Raw genomic sequence first — 24,088 nt, 5'->3', positions numbered from 1 at the left:
GATAATCAGATCTGCGTTCTGTTTTTCTTTTTTCTTTTGCTTGGCCACTTTGATAGTCGCATCAGCCACAAAATAATTTCGTGGTTGAAAAGAAGGAAATCGCAAGAGCAGGAGCCGATAATTCAAAAGCCTCAATAGGTGCCCGACCTTTTCCTTTGCGACTGTCGGTATCTCATCGATCCGAACCTCCATTCACAACCGTTACCGTCTCGACACCTGGAGCAACCTCAAACCATCCAGACGCAACTTTGAAACGCGATTCGTCCAACTTGGTGACACGCCTCGCCCACCTCTTCAGTCTTAACTGGCACAACAACGGCCACTGGATTTTCATCTTTCCGCTGACACTGGATCACTGCATTTGCTCGTCGCACTGATCTCTTTTTTGAATCGTTGATCGCGAGCCCCTGTGACGTATCAATTATATACTACTGGTTTGCCTGCTACAGCAGAGCTCCGCTTCGACTTAATTCGTCACGACCAAGTGATCTTGTAGAAACTGCGACCTTTCTCGGTATGTCTTCAACTTTGCTGCTTTGCTTTCATTGAGATGATGCGATTTCAACATCATCAAATTCATTTTTCCACTTCATTTCTTGGCTGTGTTGTTATTTATCCCTTCTAATACTGATATTCTGCATAGTTCATTTCATATTTGCATTGCTTCAGCGACTGCGAGGTCTGGTTCACCGTGCAACAAACGCTCATTTTTGGTTCGATTCGTCTTATCTTCTTCTACATTCGTTTCTATCTCGTTCTCGTCTTGTCTGTTATTACTTTCCGCTTGCCGGAATTCTTGCGAAATCGACATAGCCTGCGGTTGTACGACTTGGTCGATCAGGAAAAGTCGAATTTTCATGCTGCAACACAACATCTCGGATAGAATCATCTCCACCATATACGAACGCTGTGTCGGTGCTTCTTGAACCATCGACCCTAGGCGCCGCAAACCGACGGATACCGTATCATTTCACCATTTCTATTCTTTGCGACTTGGCGGCTTCGTACATACAGTTGAACTGCATGCAGAAGCCTGTCACCAAGTCCCTAACCGTGTGACACTGTTTGAATGAACTCTCGACTTCGCATAAGGACAACCAAATGAGTCAACCATACGATGGAAGGGGTACGGACCCATACTCGGGATCTACGAGAAGAGCACGCGAGAGAACACAAGGTGGATATTCGCGACATCAACCAACATATTCAGATCCCATGGAAGATGACCCGCCTGGCGAGCTCAGGGCTCCTCCTCCTCGCCGACCCATGGGCGCAAATACCATGGGACAATCCAGGATTCCAAAATCTAAGCACGCGATAGACAGAAGTGGGAACTCTGGCCTCACCATATCTCGACCTCAACAAGTACCCCAATGGCCTCTGTCTGGCCCTCCTATGGCTGCTATGAACCAGCCTGAGGCTGAGCCATACCGACCACCCCCCGGCAAACCAACCCAGGCCCCTCGACGGCCTCCTCGACCTAGCCAAGTTCCTTCATTACTCGACCAGTCTCGACTCCAAGAACCGACTCCAGTATTTCTCACCCCAGAACCCGAAGAATACGACTCTGCTGTCCCCCCTTCTCCATCATCGCGAAATACTATCTCGAGTCTCGGATCTGTCCCTGACTTCCCAGAACCCAGCCAAGTTCAAGTAGCCAACAGACGAAGTACCTATCTTGGACCTCCCCCATCGGCGAGACGAGGCGTCTCATCATTCTACTCACACGCGTCGTTTGTCTCGCCAATTCCTGAAGAAAGTCTTAACTCAAGGTCGCACGATTCATACGCATCAAGTGCTGCCATGCCCGATAGCTGGCGCGGAGGCTCTCCGGTTGGCAGTCCTTCGTATTATGACGACGGGGCTACTGACAGGAGCCAAGACGAAGATTTTCATGATGAGAGTAAATTGGTCCGCAGCGCTAGCATTGGGAAACGAGGAAAGCCTTCCCTCGTCAACACGAAATCGGTCATTATGGAACCTAGTTACCGGCCTGCACCATCTCCAGTCCAACCCTTCGATTCTGGAACTGGTTATATTGACGCATCATCAAGCTCGTCAAATACACTCCCGCTGGCAAGGACATCTGCCCCTGGGCAAAACCCTTATGATAGCCTAAGCCCAGACGCTATTCTCGGAGCATTTGCAGCCGCCAGTGCAACCAACCTGTCGGAGTCACAAGCGCCTGCACCATCGCCATCGCCTCAGCCTTATAACCGCCTCTCAGCGATTCGACGACCACCGAAGCTGGACATCGATGCCGTTCGAAAAGCGGAGGAGAGAGGCAGTATGACAAGTTTGCCTGATTTGATCCGACGAGCAACTCGACTTGCAACTATGATTGATCATGGCAAACGGCCAGGGAGCCGATTTGATAACCTGAACGATTTCTTCGACGACAAGGGCCAGATGCGCGGGGGTGATAAGGAAAACTCAGGTGAGATAATCTGCGTCAGACCTGCTGTCTTTTTACTTACGTTTAATAGGTCTATCGGATATGCTAGCAGCATTCCCCCCTCCCGCGCAGCCGACAGGTCGACAAAGTCGCGGCTCTTGGTTCCGTACAACGTCCTGGCCTCTTGCACCTGGCCCTGGACAAGGTAACGGACCGTCGCGAAATGGCCAGCGTGGGGGGACACCCTCGGATGAGGGACAAGGCAAACCACGCCGGCGTTGCTGCGGCCTCCCTGTCTGGGCGTTCGTTATGTTGATGATACTGCTGCTGTGCATTATCGTGGCTGCTGTGCTTGTTCCGCTAGAATTCTTTGTCTTTAAGAACTTGGGAAACCACGACAAGCCTCAATCTGCACTGGCTCAGTGTCAACAATCACTTAAATGTCAGAACGGTGGAACAAACATCATGTCTCAGGGTACTTGCTCGTGCATCTGTACGAATGGCTTCACGGGCTCGGACTGCAGCGTTGCGGGATCTGATGGCTGCACAATGACAGACTTTGGCGGCGATCTCAGCAATGTGACTCTAGGAAAGAACATTCCACGTCTCATTGAGGACAGCGCGAAAAACTTCTCCATTCCTCTCTCTGGTACCGCCATCATGGCCAAGTTGAACTCCCAGGAGCTGTCCTGCATTGCTCAAAATTCACTGGTCACCTTTGATGGTGCAGCTTCGCGCAAAAGGGGACTCATGCTGGACCAGGACAAACGCGAGGCGCATGCCGCCTCCCTGGTACCCCGTGCACCCGAATCCGCTACTGCCATTGTCGTATCTTCAGAGACTGCAAATCCCACTAAACTGATTGTTGATGAAGGAAGCCCGGAGGGCGTTCCGACCACGACTGGGAGTGCAACCAAAAGCTCAAGCACAGCTGTCCCCACGCAAACACAGACTCCTACGAACAAGTTTCAGATTACCAATGAGGTTCTAGACTTTGCACGGGTCGCTGTACTTTTTGTTCTCCAGCAGCAGGATCTGGATAGCGCCCAAGACGCACAGTCTAGCATTGATAAGTTCTTTGCTAAGGCTCGTAAAGACGATGGGGTGCTCGTAAAGGAGGCTGAGAATGTCAGTATCGGTGACAAGAAGTCAGTGGATCTTCTGAGGTACAAGATCACCCTTGGGTCAAGCACAGTTGGGGGGAACGTCAAACGTCATGCCTTGCCTGTGAAAACCACTCCTGCTTACGTGTCTGTTCGGCACAGAGCAGTACACACTTGGAGACAAGGCAGAACAGAGGTCATCAAAAAAACATGAAACGAGGAGTAGACGCTGTATATAATGCGTGACTATAGGTAAATATGTATTTCTCGATAATGGGCCAGTTCATTCCTGTGTCTTGTTTGTTTTGTTTTAACCAAGGCTGGCCCGTGGCTGGTAATGAGTGAGGATGCGAGATGGGATCGATTGATGAAGAAGAAGGTGAAGCTAGAAGCAAGAAGATAGATTTTGCATACACACTCTAGAGGTCCTTTCCTCTTTTCCTTTTATTGTATTTAACCTCCCTTGAATGGATACCTCGAGACTAGCGTGGGCGTTATCAAAAGAGAGGCTTCGGTGTTCAATAGCACAATTCCCGTTAATGAAAGATGTTTCAGAGATATTGTTCCTTATCTGTTTGTGATCGTGTTCCTCTTATGACTCTAACTTTATAAATCAGGGCTGGTAGAACACCTCCTCAACAGGTTTCCACCAGGATGGCTCGCCAGCCTCTGAGCTCACGGCCCCAGGAATAAGGCTTTCCTGCCAGGAATCGGTCATCTTCCACCATTCTCTAACACGAGGGTTTTGCGCCATCCTTTCCATGTCGCCGCTGTAGTCTGAACCGATGTACTTGAACGAAGCGAAGAGGACGTGGCTCTGATCATCGTAGAAGATGCTGTCTATAGGATCCCGTCATGTCAGCCACTTGATTAAACCTTGAGGAGAGTGTTGTCATCGTACAATCTCGGATGTTGCTCTCGCCGATTTGCTTTAGGACATCTGGCCAGACGCGGGCGTGGACCTCCTTGTACTCTGCGAGGTGCTCTGGCTTGAGCTTGATAATTTGAGCGAAGCGACGAGGTGTTTGCGACATTTTGAGCTGTTCTGGTGCTGCGAGGACAGGTGAGTGTGAGGTGCCACTTATGCAAAGGATGAGAATACACAAACATCAACAATAAGATTCTGGCTAATGGGAGAGCAAGGCAGTAATATTATATAAACTCGGCAATCGGGCTAGAGAGAAGCGAGTTTATCTGTCCCCTCTGCAACCCCGCAAATAACACTGCGTTTACAACCTATCCACTTACACGACTTGGGGATCGTGGGATCGCCCAAAGTGGAAGCGAAAGCGGGAGTGGGAACGGGAATGGAACGCTAATCTTCAGGATCCGCACTCTGTGGGGGCTGGATGCTGCGTAATGTCACGAGTTTTGTACAAGAATCGTGTATTTACAGTGTATATGCCCGCAAGGTTGATGCAGTGAGTAGCAATTCGACGACGGTTTCCCTCCTTCAAGAATGCTGGAGCATTATCAATCAACGTTGATTAGAACGAAACCGCTGTTGGCCATTTTAGATTGGGGATGTTTCAAAGATATCATTTTATTCGTTCTAAATAATGCCTGGGCAGCTAGAATGGAACCCGATAGACACGACCGAGACCTTCAAAGAGAGGACAGTAACGTTCAAAACTCGTTACCCGTGATGCTACGACTACTATGAGGCGTTTCCATCCAATTCGTAAAACATGATTCCGTTCATGGTGCATCCAACGCTATAACGCCTATTCCAAACCCAAATCACAAGTAAAATCAATCTTGGAATCGATAACACGCCTTCAGTAGAAGTTCTGTGTTGGTAGTGTTTCGCCGTTCCCTTTTTCTATACAGACCAAGTTGCGTACGGGCACATTGTCGTGAAAGTTTAATTTAGTTGCGTGGCTCATACTGAGGAAGAGTCTCACTGAGAATAGACTTCTCGTCCTCAACAGGAAGCTCGACGAAAGGGACTTGATGATAAGCACCGAGGTGCTTAGCGGATTCCCTAGATTCACCTCTGAAGAGACAAGCCAGACGGTGGACCATACTGAAAAGGCACATCACGAAACTAAAAGTGGTTAGCATATGAAACCAAGAACGATAGGACCCAACGTACAATGCAACTCCAACACCAGCAGCAACACCCATGAGAACAGGAATGACGATGTATGCGGCAACGTGCTTGAGAACCTCGCCCATGGACTGCTCAGGCTTCTTGTGCATAAGTGGACCATGCTTAAAGTTGTCGGTAGGCTTGTTCTCGGCCTTGCCAGAACCGTGGTGTGGCTTGTGGCCGTGTTCGTGGCCATGATGAGGCTTCTTTCCGTGGCAGCCCTTAAACTTACCCTTGACGCCCTTCCATGTGTCGTGGACCATGTCCTTGGTTCGACACCACATGTCGCAATCCTCTGGGGCCTTCTCACCAATTCCCTTAACTTCAATATTTCCGATGAGAATGTCTCCGCCCAGAGACTTGATAAGCTTGACTGTAACAGGAGGAACGCCGTCGACGAATCGATCGCCAACCTCAATAATTCGCACTTCGACGTTGACAATCTCCATATGCTGATCCTCGTCGATTCCTTCAGGGCGAATGGCTAGACCATATCCCAGTCGGCGCATATCGCTCTTGCCATTGCCCTTGATAACAGCAGCTGACAGGTCGCCATTCCATGGGTCAGCACGTGGGTAAAGTTCGAAGCCGTTAAGGACCAGACGACGGTCCTTAATACCAAAGTCGAGTTCTAAATGAGTATCTTTTCCACGGCACTGAAGGCAGGGGACATCGACGGCTTGTTCATATGCGGTGGCGGGGAGCTCAAAGGTGCCGGCGTCGATGGGTAGAGCGCGGAAGATGCCATCGTCCTTGTCGGAAGTTTCGGGGACGATGAGAATTGCAGCAGCAGTGGCCGCGAAGGCGAGCGGCTTGAAAAGCATGATGCGATTGATGAGATTTGATGTATGTTGTGTTGTGTTGTGTTGTGCAGAATGAATGATGATGGATTGTGTGTGTGGAAAGATGGAAGTCTGAAGTTAAGTTTGGTGCAGTAGCGTGCCTTCTTAGACTTTGCCTTGCACTTGCATCGGATGTCTCGGTGGCAAGGGCTCCGCTTTTGGTAAGGCGTCAGGTGCGTGAGGCATGACTCTGGGGCCGGGAAGGAGGGAGAGACCCCTCTCCGATGACGACGATTCCAAGTCATGAGTGATTGGCTAAACCAAATACGACCATACGCCATTTTTCGCTTCCGCGTAACTACAAGATTTTATGTTATCAGTTGAAGGTATTCATTCATGACTATGCACAATGAATACAATAGTTTGTTCATTCTTGCGCAGCGACACATTGTCCTGATACATTTATCAGTCTCCTATGATCCACACTTGTCTCACCTCTTGCTCATTTGTTTCGCAGTAACCAGCAATCGTCACAATGTTAGTGCGAATACAGAACACCCAGGTCAGTCTCAGCATAAATTAATAGAGTGACTTATGTAAATCTTGTACATGGATCCTCTTCCCTCCATCCATTCATTCAGACAGAACAATTCTTTCCCATCGGGGCCTCCCCTAAACCTTACTTAATCCCTGCTTGGTGATCCACAATACGTATATCCGGATTTTGAGAGTAGCCCGAACTACCGAAACCAACAGGGCTGAATCAGAAATAGAGTCCAGCCAAGAAAACTAACAAAGAAAACGAGACCCCTTAATAACGAAATGGTCCGGGGGGGAATGAATGCTATACAGACACCATCCAAGTCGTTTGTATCCATGTCGGCGGCAAGACTAATCTTCACTCTCCAAAGCCTGCCCATGCCACAAACTGTTGATCTTATCCTTGACGTTCTCCCATCGACGTCGCCAGTCGCTCCTCTTGCTCACACCTCCGCCATCAAGACCGATACCCACGTCGGTCATGTTCTGATGACGGTGAATTGGGGAGCCGTTTCCCCATGGAAAGTTGGGGTCCGCGGGCACCACCTCTGACGGAGTCACTCTGTCGGTAGGGGGAGGGTAGTCATCCCATACCGAATGGGACTCCTCTGCCCGGACGGTGGTCACCGTCTTGAATGTCGTGAGCGATCCATGGGTGCTTGTGTCTATGTCTTCACAAATTAGTATAACTCGATTGATTGCTTGGAACAGCACAAACCTTTTGCGACGAACGTTTCGGTCATGTTCGACCAATGCGCCGTGTCGTAGCTTGCCATCGAGTGTGCAGTCGAGCAATCGTCTGTGGTCGAGCCCGCTGATGATAACCCATATGGAGGATAGTCAAGTGACTCCGTGCAAGTCGATGAGGTTGTAGACGAAGATTTGCAGGGAGTAGTTTCACCTGCTTGACGATCCGAAGTGTATGTGGTCGTCAGAGTATCAATCGCCAAAGATGTCACTCGCGAGAGTGTCGAGTTAGTCACAGGGAAGGGTGTCAAGGCAGAGTTGTCAGCGGAAGTCGCTATTCCCTTCGCGCTACCAGTAGTAAGAAAGGTACCAGATACTTCGGACCAGGAGGTTGGCGTCTCTGAAGAATGCACAGATACCAAGGTTGTGTTCATCCACGTTGAGGTAGTCGGAGTGACTGCGGCATTAGACAAACGAGAGGTACTTGGTTCCCCCAAAGTGGTAGTGCGAAACAAAGTCGTGGTACTGGTGTAGGAGATAGACGGTGAAGTCTCGTCAGTCGAGTTCTGGAACTTAGACAGAGTTGTGCTTGGATCTGCCAAAGTAGTAGTGAGGACCAGTGTTGTGGTACGAGTATAAGAAGTTGAATCTGAAGCCTTGCTGCTGAGATTACCAGTAACGAAACGTGACGTAGTTGGCTCAGACAGAGTGGTAGTAATAAACAACGTTGTAGTTTGAGTGTACGAAGTTGACTCTGAAGTCTCACTGCTTCGGTTGCGGTCAGTCACTCGTGGCAAACCGAATGTTGGAGCGCCTGTTTTTCGTGTAAACTCCCAAGTCGACCAAGTTGTCCAAGGTTCCGGGTCAGGAGTCCATGAAACGATAGACGAGAAGGTAATAGTAGCCGTGGCAGTCGAGTTAGAGCTGGGGAACAGGGGTGCGCTTGTACCCGAAGCAGATCCCGAGGATCCAGGTACACTCCAGTGCCGAGTCACGTTTGATGTATGATACTTCTGTTCACTTGTCGATGTTGATTCCTTGTAAGGCGTGGAGAAGGCTCCTGGAGTGCTGATGACAGTGGGATGAGTCCATGTGCCTATTGGTGGAAGTGGAATACCGGTACCCGTCAATGTCGCATTTGATGGAAAAGGAAAAGGGGGTGTGCTGTTCAAGGACGAGGAAATGATACTAGTCGACCAAAACTTAGGATCTGTAGGGGTGATTATTGTTACCAAGATATCAGTGTATGTCTTGGTATAGACACTGCCGGATATAGTAGTGAGTGTAACATGATTTGTAGTTGGGAAAGGAGGCGTAACAGTCACCGTTCCGTTCAAGCTGTAAGTGGCAGTACTCATACTTGACTTGATCTGGGTACTCGACATGACTGTTTGAACAGTGGAATTGGCAGGCCCTTGTGCGGAATTGGTAGCATTCCATGAGCGGTACGTAGTGAAAGTCAGCCTGGAAGAAGTCAAGTTACCAAATGGTGGAGTGTACGTTGCGGAACCCGCGGTCAAAGTTGAGTTGATGTACGGAGCAGTCGTACTCAAGCCTGAACCAGCTGCGGACAACGAAGTTTGCGGGTCTTGAGAGTTGGTGATCTTGGCAGAATCAGTCAGTATCGTCGAAGACACCGTTGGCTTCCATTCAATTGACGTGTTGGTCGGGAAGGGCACATTGGTAGGCCGCCAGGTAATGATGGAAGTGCTTATGCCTGTTAGATTGCTGGCAGGTGTAGACAAAGACCCAACTGAGCTCATGTCGGACTCGACAGTCTTGGAAAAGTTGTAACCGCTGCTGTGAGCCGCCGTAAGCTTGGCAGAGGATGTCAAACCTGTTGGCTCGAGGCTAGTCGCGATGGTTGAAGTCCAAGTAGACCTGATCACTGTGACGTTGTCAAAAGGTGGTGATGCTGAACCAGTTGCCACGGTGGGTGGAGTCATGGGAGTGGTAATGATCGAAAACGAAAAGCTCGTGAATGAGATTGGGGGAAAGCCCACAGTAGGCAGGGAATGATGTGGCTCGACTAATGTCGAAGTAGGCCAATCGAACAACGAGCTCGTCTCTTGGGAAGATGAAATTTCCATGCGGGTCATAGAAGAGTTGAAAAGCGAAGCAGTAGATGTAGAATAGTCTGTCGAGGCAGAGCCACTGGCCACACCTGTAGCATTCCCCGGTGGAGAAACACCGCCAGGAATGATAGTGATGACCGAAGTTTCTGAGGCGGTTGCAGTCGTAAGCGAGTTGTCGACTGCGTTCGACGTCGCGTTGACTGGCAGGGCGCTAGATGCAACCAAGGTGTCTGATGATGTTTGAATGGGGACTGTCGTGGCATCTGACTCGGAAACACCAAGACTTCCGTTCAGTGTAGAGGTGAACACGAAGGAAGTAGAAGACTCTGTATCAGACGATGCGAATGTGATCGTGGTCGATCCTTCGTTCGTAACACCAGTAAGTGACGTTGAAACGACAGTCTGCGAAGACTCTCCAGTACCAACACCTGACAGCCCATCGGAGGTAACAACAGAAGAGCCGCCAGACTGGGTTGAGAAACCAGTGTCGAGAGTCGAAGTCACATAAGTTGTAGTAGTAGTAACACTGACAGTTCCATTCAGGAACCTACTGGCGACAGAAGATATCTTTTGCGTGGTCTCGGAACCTGAGATCCCAGTTAGGCCATCTTGTGTTGCGCTTGTCGTGGCCGAACCAGAAGCTGCACTGGCCGAAGTGGGATTCTCTTCTGAGATTGTAACTGTTGTCAAAACTGTGGAAGTTTGCGATGAGATGTCTGTTACAAACCCAGACGAGGTAGCGGCAGTCAACGAACCATTGATCGATGTGAGGTAGGTAGTGGACGACAGTGTTAGTCCGGTGGATTCTGCTACGTCTGTGACTGTCACAGTGGCATTGAAAAACCTTGTTGTAGTCATGGTCAAGGCAGTCACTTGCGAGCTTTCCCCGAGCGACGTCGATGAAAAGAATTCCGAGAGCGACTCGGCCTCGGCAGTAGAGGAAGTTTTAGCTGTCGCATTGGTGGTGCCTGACACTTCGAGACTCGAGGCAATATCCGTGAGAGAGATATCGTCTGAGGTTGTCTCTGTCTGGGTCAAGAGACTGGAAACTGTGACAGTCAAAGCACTCGTGGAAGAGAGTTCCGTCTCTAATGAGGTAGTTCCAGCCATGGAAGCGGAAGTGCTATTGTTCCAGATGGTAGATGCCTCGTTACCAGAAGTTGCAGTCACATGAGATGATTCAGAAGCTGTGGTACCAACGGCTGTCAGGGCCTCGGAGCTGGTTGTGCTGCCAGCCTTGACACTCGAAGCAGCAGACGGCACAGCGGTGTTGGTATCGAACACAGTAGACAAAGTGGCAGAGGAAATCCCGAGGGAAACAGTGAAGTTTCCAGAAGATACGTGCAACCCAGAGGTCACACTCGCCTCAGAGGATCCAGTGTCAATATCCGTCGCTGTGGTTTTCTCAGAGGTAGAATCTAGAAGCGTTAGCTTGTGAAGTAATACCTGCACCAGAGCACTCACAGGAGGTCATCTCAGTAGGAACAGCAGGTTCTCCCGTGTAATAGTATGGGGGAGGGGGGCCATAGCCATCAGTAGGCTCTCCATCTGGCTGGCGAGCCTGAATGAGGCGGTTGCCGCGCACGACCTGGTAACGATCTGGGCGCTGTTGACTAACAGATCCAGCCGCGCTGCCAAGAAGGCAAGAGAGTAGCAGGAATACCGACAAGACGGCAACCAAAGAAATCTTTGGTGGCCTCATGATGAAGATGCGAGAATGATCTAGGTGCTGGTGTCAGTATAAAGGATCACACACATGCCTGAACAGCACAGCAAAACCAGGAAGCCTTACCGCACGCGAAACGAGTGAAATTAGTTGGTAAAAATAATCAAGGGAAATAAACGAGTGTGCGAGTCGAATGTAAAATAAGATGTAAAGATTAACGAGTGGTGGTCGACTTCGTGGAGGGTATCTCCTTGTTGCTTTCTCGCGATGATGAGGAGAAGGCAATAAAACGCGAAACGAGAGAAATTAAAGGCGCGGTAGAAAAGAGGAGAAAGAAAAAGAATCCAGCACGCCTAAGAAAGCGAGTGCGTAGGCTGAATGATAAACAACGTGGGAGATGTGAGATGTGCACCGTTGCCAGCTGTCACGCAGTGCTTGCCAGTGTCAGGCAAAAGGGGCATTCGATTAGGCAGCTCGAGTGATCTTTAGCTCAACCCCTAGAGCCTGCCACAGCATGAGCGTACAAATGGCGTTTCCAAATCGAATAGGTTACAGATATCCAGCCCAGGGTCTTTGCATTGGTGAATCTCAGGGCATGTTTCCTCAGCTTGATCGGTACCCGGTGGCACGGCGATATTCTCGGCTACCTATGCAAGACTTCCATTTTAACCAACCCATATGGTATTTCTGCAATTGGATGTTTGCCTTCTATCCGATGGGAGCGGACCCAGTTCCTTGGACCGACGCATCGTCCCGTCTTCATATGCCGTAATGATAGCCGTGAGGTTGACAAGCTGAATAGGTAGCCTCGAAGTTGTGAGTTCTCCTGTTCGTACTTTCGGGGAATAAAATTCCAATTCGGTTCTTCGCAATCGCTTACCTGCAGGTGTCGACTCTTGCCACTGCTCCCTTCGCTTCATCAAGCGATGATTGTTTTCATGCCATCTCACAAGCCATCCTTCATCTTGAACAGTGTTTCCTTTATATGAGTGGAACAGGATAGAACATTCTGATGCAATTCCTTCGCTTGCAATGTCAGACTACTCCTGCCATACATAGAAAAGTGTCACGATGTATCAGAGTTCAAGACGTGTGAGCCCGATAGAAGAATGTGCTTGGTACTTGTCTTTTTCATAGAAAGAGCTTCATACTGAATCGCAATGAAAGTTGTACGTGATCCTAACGACAAACTACCTTCGCGCTGTTGCATCTCCTCGAATATAGCTTGCATCCGTAGAAATTTAAATGGAGCTTGGCCGGGCCAAGTGATGAAACACAAAGCATTTCAAGCCTTTGGCCATTGAGACCAAGGACCTGTTTGTTAAAGGTTCCACGGTTCATGGCCCTGAATACCAGATGGGACATGCTATCCGTGCAGCTGTAGTACGTGTAACCAGCTTCGGTATCGAGGCGAGATGCAGCTTGCCGCCGGGTGACATGAGAGGCACAGCCTGCTGAGATTGTCCCGGCTGCATCGTAATTTGCTATGGTTAATTGGATTTTTATTCGTTGAGCTCACGTCAAGGTCGCCAACACTGGATCAAGGTGCCAGAACCGCGGCCAATGCTGTAGCACGGAGTGTCATTGATTGGAAGGCGAATTGCGGCAGGGTGATAATGATATTGGTGGTTAGCGCTCGCTGAACAAGAAACTGCAAATTAAAAAGCAGTCATTATCAGTATCAATGCATTGTGTTTTCTTGTTCTTCTTCACTGAAATGTATGCAGGAACACCTACACATCTCCAAATCACAGGCAAAGTACCAATCAGGATGTGGTTGCGAGGCATGTGTTGATATGGAAATGAAACAGAACGAAACGAAGAAATGTTTTGTGAAATAAAATAAACCAAGACATAACAAAGAGTCAATTGCTCTCTCGATTAATAGCTGCTTCCCACATGGCCGAGCTGACGACTAGGGGCCCTTCCTGTCTACCATTCGTCAGGAATGCGTTTCCTGGAGCTTCCAGGTAGGGCAGGAACGACAAGGAAAGACGACAACCCCTACTCCTTTCGAACTTCGACGTAACAAATTAAAATCAAATTTGTATTACTTGGCACCTGGCCATACTCTGTTTAACTGTTTCGCAGATACCGAGCGTTGCGTGGCCTTGAGGCTTGGAGTGTTGTACAAAAATCCAAGTGTTTTACTCGGCCTTTTCAGCAGTTTCTCGCAGACTTGGGGCGGTTCCATCAGTCATGGAAGTATTCTTGTCTTCGATATCAGCAGCCCACAGGGCAGCACCAACTTGATGATGTTAGTTCATGCATGTATAATGCCAGTGTGGAAATGGCTTACCGGTGTTGCTGAAAGTGAAGAACATCGAGGCAACAGGGATCATCTCAAGGAGCGTAGCAACCAGTCCGAACCTAGAGAGCACGGGTTAGTTGGTTTTAAATCGTAATGTGCTATTAATCACCGGAAAGATGTTGGAAAAGCACATAAACGAATGAGTTACGTACGCAGTGTAAGGGCCGACGTTCTTGGTAAGCCAATCCTCCCTCTTGGGCTCCGACCATCGCTTGAGCTGGAAGTACTAGAGTAATGTTAGCGTAGTTGTGAATATCGTCCAAGTATGCCACTTACTCGGCCATGAACTCCCTTTCCTCGGGTGCGGCCTATTTGAATTAGCAGAGAAACACAAATAATAGTGTAGAATTCCTACCTTGGATGAGAATGAAAATCACAGTGCCAACGACTGGGATGGCGTTGAGAGGCAAATACATGATGTACCGGATAATGGCCTTTGGACTGAACTTCTCGAAGGGGCTCTTGATGATTTTGCCAAGCTTCTGCATTGGATCTCCTCCCGACTTGACCTCACGTCCTTCACTGACAATCTTAGTGTCTCCGCGAGCCAGGAGGGTACCATCGAAGACATCCAACAGCGAATCTTGGAGAAGGTAGTTGCGCGATACGAGGTTGATGATGGTAGTGCTCTCATTCAGAACTAGAAGAACCGTGGAGAATGGTGCGATAGGACCATTGACGAAGAATAGAATGGCAAGCTGTGGTAGGTATGTAAAAAAGAACATGCCGCCGATCACGCCAGTGGAGAGAAGGACCAGAGGGCCGAGCTTGGAGATGAATGGCTTCCAAAGCGAGCGGTGGGAGAGGAAGTAGAAGACACCCTACAAGAGACATGATGTGTTAGCAAATAATTATCGTGGAGCTTTATTCCCTATGATTTTCGTACCTTAATCGGGTAGAGGTAAGATCTGCTCTTGGCAGCATTAGTGACATGTTCCCTGGCCTGGGCATAGTCCTCCTTGCTAGTTGAAGCTGTTAGCTTGAGAAAAGCGAAAAAGATAGTCAGCTATCTTACAAGACCTCTTGAGCTTTCTCGTTCACGGTATCGACCACTCTATGGCGCTGAGAAGATTGCTGCTGGTGATCAGCTCCGGAAGCTTCAGCTGTGTCAGACATGATGGGTTGTTAGTGCGAAGACGTGATCGGTGATGTAAATAGATTTCGTAGGATGCGTTGCAATGAACAGCTTCAACAACGGTGATGTTGTAGGATGAAGAAGAGGTGCTCTGCTTTCTCTTATTACAACGAGGTTGGCAATCACAAGCTTTCCATTCCAAGCGCAAGGGAGGAAGGAAGCTCTCATCGATGTCGTCATTAACTTGTCCTGTAGTAGCTCGCGGGGCTCTACGTATGGAACTAAGGGAAGAGTGGGGCTACCTTAAATCGTCGCAATGATGCGTTTGTTACGCTAATTGACAGTTTTATCAACTTCAGTTATTCACGCTACCCAATTACTGTGCCTATGTGCCAAGGAAAATCACGCGCTTTCGATTGTGTTCTATCTAATTCACCTTTCCCACTACCTACCCAAGTTACTACCTATTATCTATTAAGGTAGGCTGAGCTTCTGAGGTCACCCGCTACAACGTCAACTTGCAGATCTCCGGACAAAACATCCCATAGACCCACCATCGGTCCCCAGCTTGTGGGAGCAGGTGGGTTGCAATAAAACCGGTACTGATTTAGTGGCTGTCATAAATATTAGATCACTCTTAGTGTATGTATGGCCTAAGAGTGGACTAATGATTTCGTCTGTGTGGCTTCAAGTCCCTATTTTTTAGCAACCCGCCTGGGGAGCTCATAAGACTTCAACCAACACTGACGTCTATTTGTCTTGAGTTGTAAGCAGACTAACCTTGAATTAAGGCAGATCAGCTTCAAGTCTGCCCTACGGCGCCCTACATAACCTCCTGAAAGAGCCTCTTGTCACTGGTGCACTTTGTGGTAGGTTCTGTCGCGTGAGCTTCGTCGTCGCCCCCTCTTTCAGTTGTCTAACAAATTGCTGATCACCCCCCTGGGAGATCAAAGGTATGCGTCACAGAAGACAGCGCTTATAATACAGCGACGAGCCCAACATTGGTGACAGTCTCATTTGGATAATGACAGCCCGAAAGCATTCTTTGTAGCCTTTATCCCAACGTGACGAATGCTTACATCAACACCGCAGCCATGGCCCAGCGATACATCTCCAATAACCTCCCAGCTCAGAGTCTGGGATCAGACCCTAAAGAGCTGCTAACTTATGCTCTCGAACTTGTCGTTCGACACACGCCGCCCCGCAAAGTGTATCATGAGCACCACCTTGGCGGTCTCTTCACTGGGTACACTGGCCTCGCCTATCTGTTTCTTCAGCTCTCCGAGCTTCATCCAGACCTGCAGATATCTGGTCAGAAACTGATATCCTGGGCGCAGCGATATCTCGAAGGAGACCGAGGGAAACTTGTCTTGGAGAAGGGTAACTGCGGCATATCATCTGAAAAGTTATCATTCCAGGCAGTAAGAGTATGCGTGACTAAGGAAGAAGATCACTTAATAGAGTTCCTTAGCAACATGCCCATACTTCTTGGTCCATACACAATCCCTCAGGAAGATGCGTTCCCGTCAGAGATACCATACGGAAGAGCGGGCGCTTTATACTTGCTGCGCATGGTGAGACACTGGATGCCAAGGAGTGAGACTCTCATCGAATCTCCTCTTCGACGACTAACGGAGAGGATTATGTCCACGGACGATGACGGACGAGGAAATTGGGAGTGGCATGGGAAACGATACTTTGGCGCAGCTCATGGCGATATTGGTATCATCACACAGGTTGTTCTCTCGAACCCATCCCTCGCTCCACAACTCACCCGACGTCTGGAAAAGCTCCTCGAGCTTCAGCTACCGGACGGAAATTGGCCGTCAAGCGTACGAAGTCTCAAGGAAGGCAAAGGCGCAAGCCTAATCCAATGGTGCCATGGTGCCCCTGGGTTTTTGTACTCGCTGCAATCCCTACGCCCTTATTTCCCCGAACTTCAAAGCCGTATCGACTCGGCCATCGAAAAGGGGGAGAGCATAACCTGGAGACATGGTCTGCTAACCAAGGAGCCATCCTTATGTCATGGTATTTTTGGGAACGCATTGTAAGTTTTCCCCTACCTAACCACAGTCATTTTGGTAATATCTTGGTGACTAACTCGAAATAGGGTACTCCCTCAAGGAGCTAAACGGCAGCATTTCCTCGCGCTGGCCACAGCCGATGCCGTGGAGAAAGTACGCCGGCATAACCCGGACCTCTTCGAGCCTGCATCTTATGGTCACAAAGCTGCAGTTCTCATGAATTACTTACCGAGTGCCGCGTGGACATGGGCTGTTTGTGAGCAGAAACACCCTCGTCTCATTATGTACAATGATGTATAATGAAGGAGAGTTGTGGCCGGCCGCTTGATGTCGTGAAGGGACACAGGGGCAGTGTCGGATGGGGTGGATGTCTTTTTTTCGTGTCCCAGCTACTTCTTGATGATAGACCTAAGTATCCACTGTATTGGACTGGGAGATCAGAACATGGATGTGATTCTTGATAGCGGAATAGATGGATGCTTAGCCGAGGATATAGCATTTTAGAATATCACAAGACTGTCACAGGCTCGGCCTTGAAAAACTTCGATCCCTGATAACCCTATGGCCCCAGCTAGACTGCAACGTCTGAGCTCGACCCAAGGCCAGGCGAAACCACTAGTTGCATCCATGCAAACGATCTAGGAGCCGATAGAACGAAGTTGCTCACTTGCCAGGGTCCACACTCACGTTGCAATGCGATACGCCCGTGGGACAGTGCCCATATGTCGGGCATAACTGGAGAAGAATCGGGGTTTGAACAACGTTCAGGTGTAAAGAAGATTCTATGTACTTGGTGCCTTGGGTGAAACTTCTTGCCATTGGCTCGTGAGAAGGTGAATGACAGCTGAAGGTGCTTGAGTGAGGCTTATGCTGCTGACAAGGATGTAACATCAACACCGAACTCCGGATTTCACGATGAACATGATGAAGATTCCACAAGGCTCCATCAAGGTCCCATATTTCAATAGGTTTAGGCATAGAATCTTCGGCATAGCCGACAAAGAACTAACAGTGACTGGCTGAGACAGCTATAGCCATGTGAAACCATAGTGAGTTTGCTTGTGAAAGTGGTAAGAGAAGCTCATGATATGATTTAAGGCTAGACAACAAGCGAGGATGGCATTGAGGTCAGTTATCGACTAAGGACTAACATGAGGCTCTGTGTTTATTATGTGACGTACACTCTCTGTCCAGTACTGTACCGTGCAATACGGAAATTACCGTAGTTTAAAGAACGGGTTTCGTCCGGAAAAGGCTTCAGATGCGGTTCCGCTCCACATCGGCCGGGTGGGGCCGAGGAACGGGTTCATGAAGAGCATGGCAGCCTTAACATTCGGCATTGGTACGTGGGAGCACGTCCAGGAAGAATCTAGTGAGGCGGGACGGTTTAGGAATATGAAAAATGTATAAAAAATATGATTTTAATTCTGATGCTTGAAGAATAATGGCATGGTTTCAAGACTGACCGACAGATGGATTTTCGGAAATGGTTACAGGGCAGGACGGGACAGAACCAGACAGTGTTGAAGATCGTCTTTCTTCCTCTTCATTTTCGTCCCCCATATTCCGATCATCAATTCCGATCCTTGATGATTTGCTTCCATGCATGGGTCCATTATCCATACCGTTGAAAGACACTTTGTAAAACGGCCGCGACGGTTAGAACGGCTGTCTCATATCATATCTGAGGCATTTCTCAAATGCCGGCTTTTGCTCATGTGCCTTCTCAAAGAGGGAGTTGATTAATAAAACATAACCATGGAGACCCTTAATCCTTCCAAGGGCTACGACGTCGTCCAGAAAAGGTATCAGCGGCCCGCGGAGATAGCACGTTTATAACGAGTCTCTCATATCACCCATCCATCATGTAGTGTGTGTGGTACTAGAGAATAGCCCGACGGGCTCTTGAAATTGGCACATCGGAGTTTTAAACGCCGACTTGACGGCGAGCGGATCAGATCTCACAATCAAACACCTTGTTGCCTCTGTACTGTACAGTAAATCGTACACCCTCGCAGATCAATTGGGCTGGACTGGGCTGGACTGTCAGATATCCCTGACTATCAAGCCGCCGCTGATCTCATCTCATTCTAACATTAGATGCTTTTGCCTTTTCTTCAACGGCAGAAATCGTAAACTATGCTGATGATGCAGTGTACTGTATTGACCTAAGTAGAGAAAGATAGAGGAGCCCCCCACATCGGCGCCGAAAGGTGTTCCATGATGAGTAGTCCGTGCAGATGGTAAAGGACTGTCACTTTTTCGGTATGGTCCGAAAAGGTCTCTTACGATCCGACAGGCTGATCCAGGTCAGATCAAGGGGGTTAAGGGTTATCCACTGCCGCGCCGGTGCCGACTCAGGGCCATGGAAACCCCGCGGATTTTCACAGTAGAATTTTGAACCTTCAAGCAAAATTAACAAGTAGGCACTTGATCGAGAAATCATAGCTTTGAGAGAAATATCGTATCGTGGTTGAAATGAATTAATCCTATAGGGCTCGGCTGGTGTTTGCCGAGTTGACCAACCGTCTTTATCAATTATCAGCACTTGACTTAGACTTGCAACCAGAAACTTAGCCGCCTTGGTTCTCACCAACAGTCGCTTATTGGTATGACGCCAGCCCTGACAGCACAACAGCTTACTGCTACGCCCGTCGCAGGTCACGTTTGCTGCACATGGCTGTTAACTCCGACTTGTGGTTATCAGAGTTCTAGGTAGCATGGATATGAAGATAACACTGCTGATGCTGATATCATATCATGTCTGACAACGTTATTCTATGAGATCATGTTCGAATACGGTGTTGTGTTATCACAATGGCCAGCCAGATCACGACTGCAGCGTAAAAGTAAATGAGACATGTTTGACCAGCTGTGATGCTATATCGAGCAAAGACAGCATTGCAGTCGAGTCATTGACAGAATTTACGTATAAGATCCTTGACAAGGATAACGTTATGCCGTTATACCCGGCGCGTGGGTACCTACTATTTCCGACAGCTCGTGGGACAGCGTTGAGTCTTCACAACCTAGGTAGGTACCCACTGAAAACTAGCGCTTGACCCCCCGTCTGGCGATCAGGGTTTTTCGCTTTTCCTTTGTGTTGGTGCCCGTCATTGACCAATGTATCAATGCATAACTCTACCAGAAACACACGCCCTGACTAGCTTTTCTTCCTTTTCCTCCCTAACAATCAAACAACAACGACGAATAGAGTTTGATCTAAACCAAGTGCCGTTGAGACCAAGCAAGGCCGAAGTGGGATGAACTTTTGTTTGGTAATCAAGAGGCCCATGACGTCGACGGTTAGATGTTTTAGTGTACTCATGGTGGGGAATTATAGAAAAAGCATGCATCAAAAAGAGAATGCGAAAAAAAAGAAGGAGGAAATATAGACCAAAAACAAAAAAAAAAAAGATCGGGGCTCGAGCTCACCTTGGAGATTTATGCGGCCGAAATTCCGCTGTCGGGGAGCCTTATTCTTCAAGCCGTCATTCTTAGTCCATCCCGACGAGGCTTAATATGCTACTGGTGAATTAGTGGCCTGATCCTGACAGTAAACTCAGTCATCGGCATTGGATGTCATCAAGATGCAAGTCTCTTCTCTTTACAGATCAATCTCAGCCTCAAGCGTAACGTAACAGAATCTCAATATTACATACCAAGTATCAGCTAACTAACATCTGAGATGCTTGGAAACATGAGCTCGATCGATGGTTGTTCTTGGCTCTCAGTGATTGGCCAACAAAGACTCATCTCGGCCTTGGCTCTGAACGAGGCTTTTCGAAGATACCCACGATGCAAGATTGCAAGTGGGATCTCAGTTGACAGCTCATTATTCGACAGGGGGATGGGCCGATGAGACAAAGCTTCTTTGTGTTTCCATATACGGAACCGCGAAACAGATGGAAGAACTCGACGATTCTCGGCAATGCAGTACAGCAAAGAGAACAGAACAGAAAACCACATGATGAGATCATGCCGTTAGCAAAATGCTACAGTATCCATCGTGGCTCGCTAATACTGGGTTTTCGGGAATCGAAATACGGTTTGCGGAGGTTTTCGTCCATTCGGCAGTTGCACAAAATGAGGGATCAAATGATCGACCACTACTACCACCGTGCCTCACATTTTGATTCCATTCTCAGTTACGCAGCAAGCTAGCAGGCAAGCAAGCACATGCACAAAGGAGAGGGAGAGGGAGGGGACCATTGACAGCAAAGCCCCGCGGAAGTATTGACCGCTGCGGACTCCGAAACGGTGTCGGCATAATGAACAAGTCCGGACAGCAACCAACCCTCAAACATAGGAAACGCAGGATGGAAAAGACAATCTCTGCCCTGGAGGGCTGTTTTGTAGTTTTTGTGATACACTCCTCAATGTCAAAACTTGGCTACTCTTTGTTCCTCATCAGCCCAGAGAAGTGAGTAAGGCGCCCGTGAAGCCATCTACGCAAACTTGTCAATGTATATCCGCCTAAATCCGCGGGCATTGACAAACAATGTACGGAGTGTCATCGCGGCAATCCAACGGTGAGCTACTCTTCCCTGACCGGGCACCGTTACGGCAGCTCAACTCAAGGATCAGCCAAGAAACCCCATGAACAATACATACATACCAGCCCTATAGTGAATCAATACGGATGACCAAGCGGCACTTGACGTGACATTCTCAAAAAGGCGGGCAAAACGAAAGTCGGTAACGGGGGGGTTGACTAGGTAGTCATTCACTGTACTTTGTTTAGGGTTTGCGATATACATATACGTATGCACTTGATTTAACTTATTTTGGGACTTTGATGCGTTCCCCGCCTCTGCGGGACAAGGGAGGAAGGGAGGGTCAAGGCGAAGTGGTGAAGTAAAGGAAGATTCAATGATGAAAATGAGGCTCCTTGGGTTCCATCGCGACAAGCTACTAGCTCAGACCCTCTGGCGCTAGAATTTGCCGCGTCTAAATTCCCGCTGACACATGCCAGTCAGTACCTAGGTAATCTAACACACTTTACTCGGCGATATTAACGTTGGTCTACACAGACAGAGCGCGCGGGAGCTCGATGCTTAAGCAAGTCTGGGTTTTGATCTTCTGCCTGCATTGAACAAACCTGGTTGTTAAGTGACCAAGCCTCGGCAGGCCCATATAATTAACATTTCCAACTGAGACGATCGCTCTCTCATTTGCCACGGATCTGATTTGTGTCGGAGTACGTACCTATTTATCATCGGCGCCGGTCGTTGCAATCGGCGCCGAACAACGATGTCCCTGGTCCCAACCTCGATGAGCTATCCGTAGACTATTCGTCACCTGAAGCATCACAACCACTACAACAAAGAAGGAAAGAATTATTTCGGAATTTACCGTGCGTTACGGGATGTTTGACTGATCCGCGTCCCTATTCTATTGCGCAACGGCCGCAGAGCATGGGCATGAGAACCTTAAGGTGGCCACATCCTTGTCTGCCTCCTGTCTACTTGTCAACGTCAACTGTCAGTCCGTCCCGAGAAAATGAGTTGTCCCCAGCGGCATTTGTAATTGGGACTTTTTAGACTAGACTAATTAATTGGGGGTACGTGTTATTTCATCTTATCCCCCTTGGCGAAGCTAAACTAGCGAATTTCTGCTTCGATCCGCTGTGCTGGGAACGTGTGGATATCAGTTCAGGTTATGCTACAAGACCTATGAAACGGACCCGAGGGTTGGGGACTGACTGTGATGTGATGAACGGAAATCGGTGTCACGGAAAACCGACAAGACTCCGCGACTCCTCGGGTCTGATCGATCGGGCTCGGGGTTCATGTTTGCTCATTGGACTTACAGTAGTTAGTTAGCTACCTTCTAGAAGCGCCAATTATTCGGTCAGTGGCAACAAGAATGGTGAAAATACGGCAATAAGTGGATAGAGACGTTGGCTGTGGGTGTTGAGCCTCCACTGAAACTGAAGTGATTCAACGTCAATCTTTACTAATTTCCAGTCGGTGCCTTGGAGTATCTACGATGCATCAGCAATCACCGTTAAGTGCTCATCAACCGTGATGATGAGATCGGTCTGGATATATACATTTCCAACTCACAGATGTAGCCAGAAATAACTTCACAATACGCTGAGTGGGTTCTCCCACACTCTCGTCAGGCAAGGTCTTACACACATGATAATATCTGACAATATTTTTTTGGTGTTGGTGTACGCACAAGTAATCAACTAGTTGCAGAGCAGTAACTAAGGTCGATACCATGGATACTGTAGAAACCTATTGGACGACTGGCCAGGCCGATCATCTGAACACCCGACCCCAATACAATAGCAATAAGCATCAATTGCCCCGTCTTACATTGCCGTGCAGTGAAGTGCAGTGTAGCGTAGTTCACAGCAGCCCGTATAATCAATCATTTGCCGTTCTGAAACCTTTGAAAGCAAGCTTCCCAAGCCTGCAACGTCAAATCAAATCAATTGAAAGCGAAACAACCAGATCATCAACAACAAACAACACGGCAGTCAGCGCAACGCAACATTGTCGTCCCCATTAGGTTTTCGGTCCTTGGCAGCTCCAAGCTTCGCGCTACACTACCCTACCGTACAGTGATTGTAATAATTGTAAATTCGATACCACAGCCACGGAGCAGGAAACGAGGCAGCAGCGAGAAGAAAGATCGTCAAACCCGAGCTCGCTTGGCTTGGCTTGGCTTGCTTGCTTTCTCGTACAGAGTACACGTTCAGCAATCCGATCAAGCTCCCAGTCCTGGTCCTGGTCTTTCACTTGGCCCGTTCTTGCTTTGATCGCCTCGCCTTAGAGTTAGGTTTGGACTCAATTTGCATGCGCCCTGAAAATGCACTTAGTCCTCGGTATATGGATGCCCAATCATCTTTACACGTCAATGCGCCCTTTGTAGTACCTATTTGCGAGTACTAAGCTGCCAGTGTAAGCAGAGCACATTACAGAGAAAACATCAAAGCCTCCCCCGTAAGCCAAAACCGAAGGATGAATGATATTGGATGTGCTGATAATCAGTGATTGATACCTACATGGACACTTTTGGAATGGTTGGGCCGGCTGCGCTGTGGAGGTGCTGCATTTCTTAAGTCCGCACGCTACCTACCTACGCGGACTTTTGCAGTGCGTTAAACCCCCCTCTAGTCCCCTCTCACTGGGGCCCTGTAGAAGGGCGGGCTGCACTAGGGAGGTGCACTGTAGAGAGACCTAGACCCACACCATCAACTCATCATTCTAGCGGGTCGTCTCCCCTGACCTGATCGGGTCGCTCCATAATCCCTGTTTAATCTTTCTCTCTCTCCCATTCTCGCCATCTCGGACATAAAGACCACGCCGATGGTTATGGACACAC

At 48.7% G+C, this 24,088-nt stretch overlaps 7 protein-coding genes across 7 annotated transcripts, besides 2 other annotated features; 2 read left to right on the top strand and 5 right to left on the bottom strand.

Moving 5' to 3' along the window:
* Positions 1-1,101: 1,101 nt before the first annotated feature.
* On the top strand, positions 1,102-3,712 carry FPSE_05769 (uncharacterized protein; the record flags this gene model as incomplete). The annotated part of the gene is made up of 2 exons (XM_009258887.1): positions 1,102-2,437; positions 2,487-3,712. The coding sequence occupies 2 exons, from the start codon at positions 1,102-1,104 to the stop codon at positions 3,710-3,712; spliced, it is 2,562 nt and encodes an 853-aa protein (XP_009257162.1).
* Positions 3,713-4,111: 399 nt separating this feature from the next.
* On the bottom strand, positions 4,112-4,532 carry FPSE_05768 (uncharacterized protein; the record flags this gene model as incomplete). The annotated part of the gene is made up of 2 exons (XM_009258886.1): positions 4,112-4,338; positions 4,400-4,532. The coding sequence occupies 2 exons, from the start codon at positions 4,530-4,532 to the stop codon at positions 4,112-4,114; spliced, it is 360 nt and encodes a 119-aa protein (XP_009257161.1).
* An 835-nt stretch (positions 4,533-5,367) lies between these two features.
* FPSE_05767 (uncharacterized protein) lies at positions 5,368-6,414 on the bottom strand (the record flags this gene model as incomplete). Its single annotated transcript, XM_009258885.1, has 2 exons — positions 5,368-5,545; positions 5,594-6,414. 2 exons carry the CDS (start codon positions 6,412-6,414, stop codon positions 5,368-5,370), a joined length of 999 nt encoding a protein of 332 aa, XP_009257160.1.
* Positions 6,415-6,439: 25 nt separating this feature from the next.
* Positions 6,440-6,461: a microsatellite.
* Positions 6,462-7,263: 802 nt separating this feature from the next.
* FPSE_05766 (uncharacterized protein) lies at positions 7,264-11,376 on the bottom strand (the record flags this gene model as incomplete). The annotated part of the gene is made up of 3 exons (XM_009258884.1): positions 7,264-7,577; positions 7,631-11,092; positions 11,139-11,376. The coding sequence occupies 3 exons, from the start codon at positions 11,374-11,376 to the stop codon at positions 7,264-7,266; spliced, it is 4,014 nt and encodes a 1,337-aa protein (XP_009257159.1).
* A 1,504-nt stretch (positions 11,377-12,880) lies between these two features.
* On the bottom strand, positions 12,881-13,128 carry FPSE_05765 (uncharacterized protein; the record flags this gene model as incomplete). The annotated part of the gene is made up of 2 exons (XM_009258883.1): positions 12,881-12,991; positions 13,078-13,128. The coding sequence occupies 2 exons, from the start codon at positions 13,126-13,128 to the stop codon at positions 12,881-12,883; spliced, it is 162 nt and encodes a 53-aa protein (XP_009257158.1).
* Positions 13,129-13,487: 359 nt separating this feature from the next.
* Positions 13,488-14,767, bottom strand: FPSE_05764 (uncharacterized protein; the record flags this gene model as incomplete). Its single annotated transcript, XM_009258882.1, has 7 exons — positions 13,488-13,588; positions 13,640-13,710; positions 13,804-13,877; positions 13,928-13,959; positions 14,007-14,472; positions 14,538-14,613; positions 14,667-14,767. The coding sequence occupies 7 exons, from the start codon at positions 14,765-14,767 to the stop codon at positions 13,488-13,490; spliced, it is 921 nt and encodes a 306-aa protein (XP_009257157.1).
* Positions 14,768-15,820: 1,053 nt separating this feature from the next.
* Positions 15,821-17,050, top strand: FPSE_05763 (uncharacterized protein; the record flags this gene model as incomplete). The annotated part of the gene is made up of 2 exons (XM_009258881.1): positions 15,821-16,773; positions 16,837-17,050. 2 exons carry the CDS (start codon positions 15,821-15,823, stop codon positions 17,048-17,050), a joined length of 1,167 nt encoding a protein of 388 aa, XP_009257156.1.
* Positions 17,051-23,412: 6,362 nt separating this feature from the next.
* Positions 23,413-23,432: a microsatellite.
* Positions 23,433-24,088: the final 656 nt, after the last annotated feature.

The sequence above is a fragment of the Fusarium pseudograminearum genome, chromosome 2, assembly GCF_000303195.2.
Source record: "Fusarium pseudograminearum CS3096 chromosome 2, whole genome shotgun sequence".
NCBI classification, from domain to species: domain Eukaryota; kingdom Fungi; phylum Ascomycota; class Sordariomycetes; order Hypocreales; family Nectriaceae; genus Fusarium; species Fusarium pseudograminearum.
The sequence above is the reverse complement of the archived record's forward strand: the minus strand, read 5'-3'. Positions and strand labels throughout refer to the sequence as shown.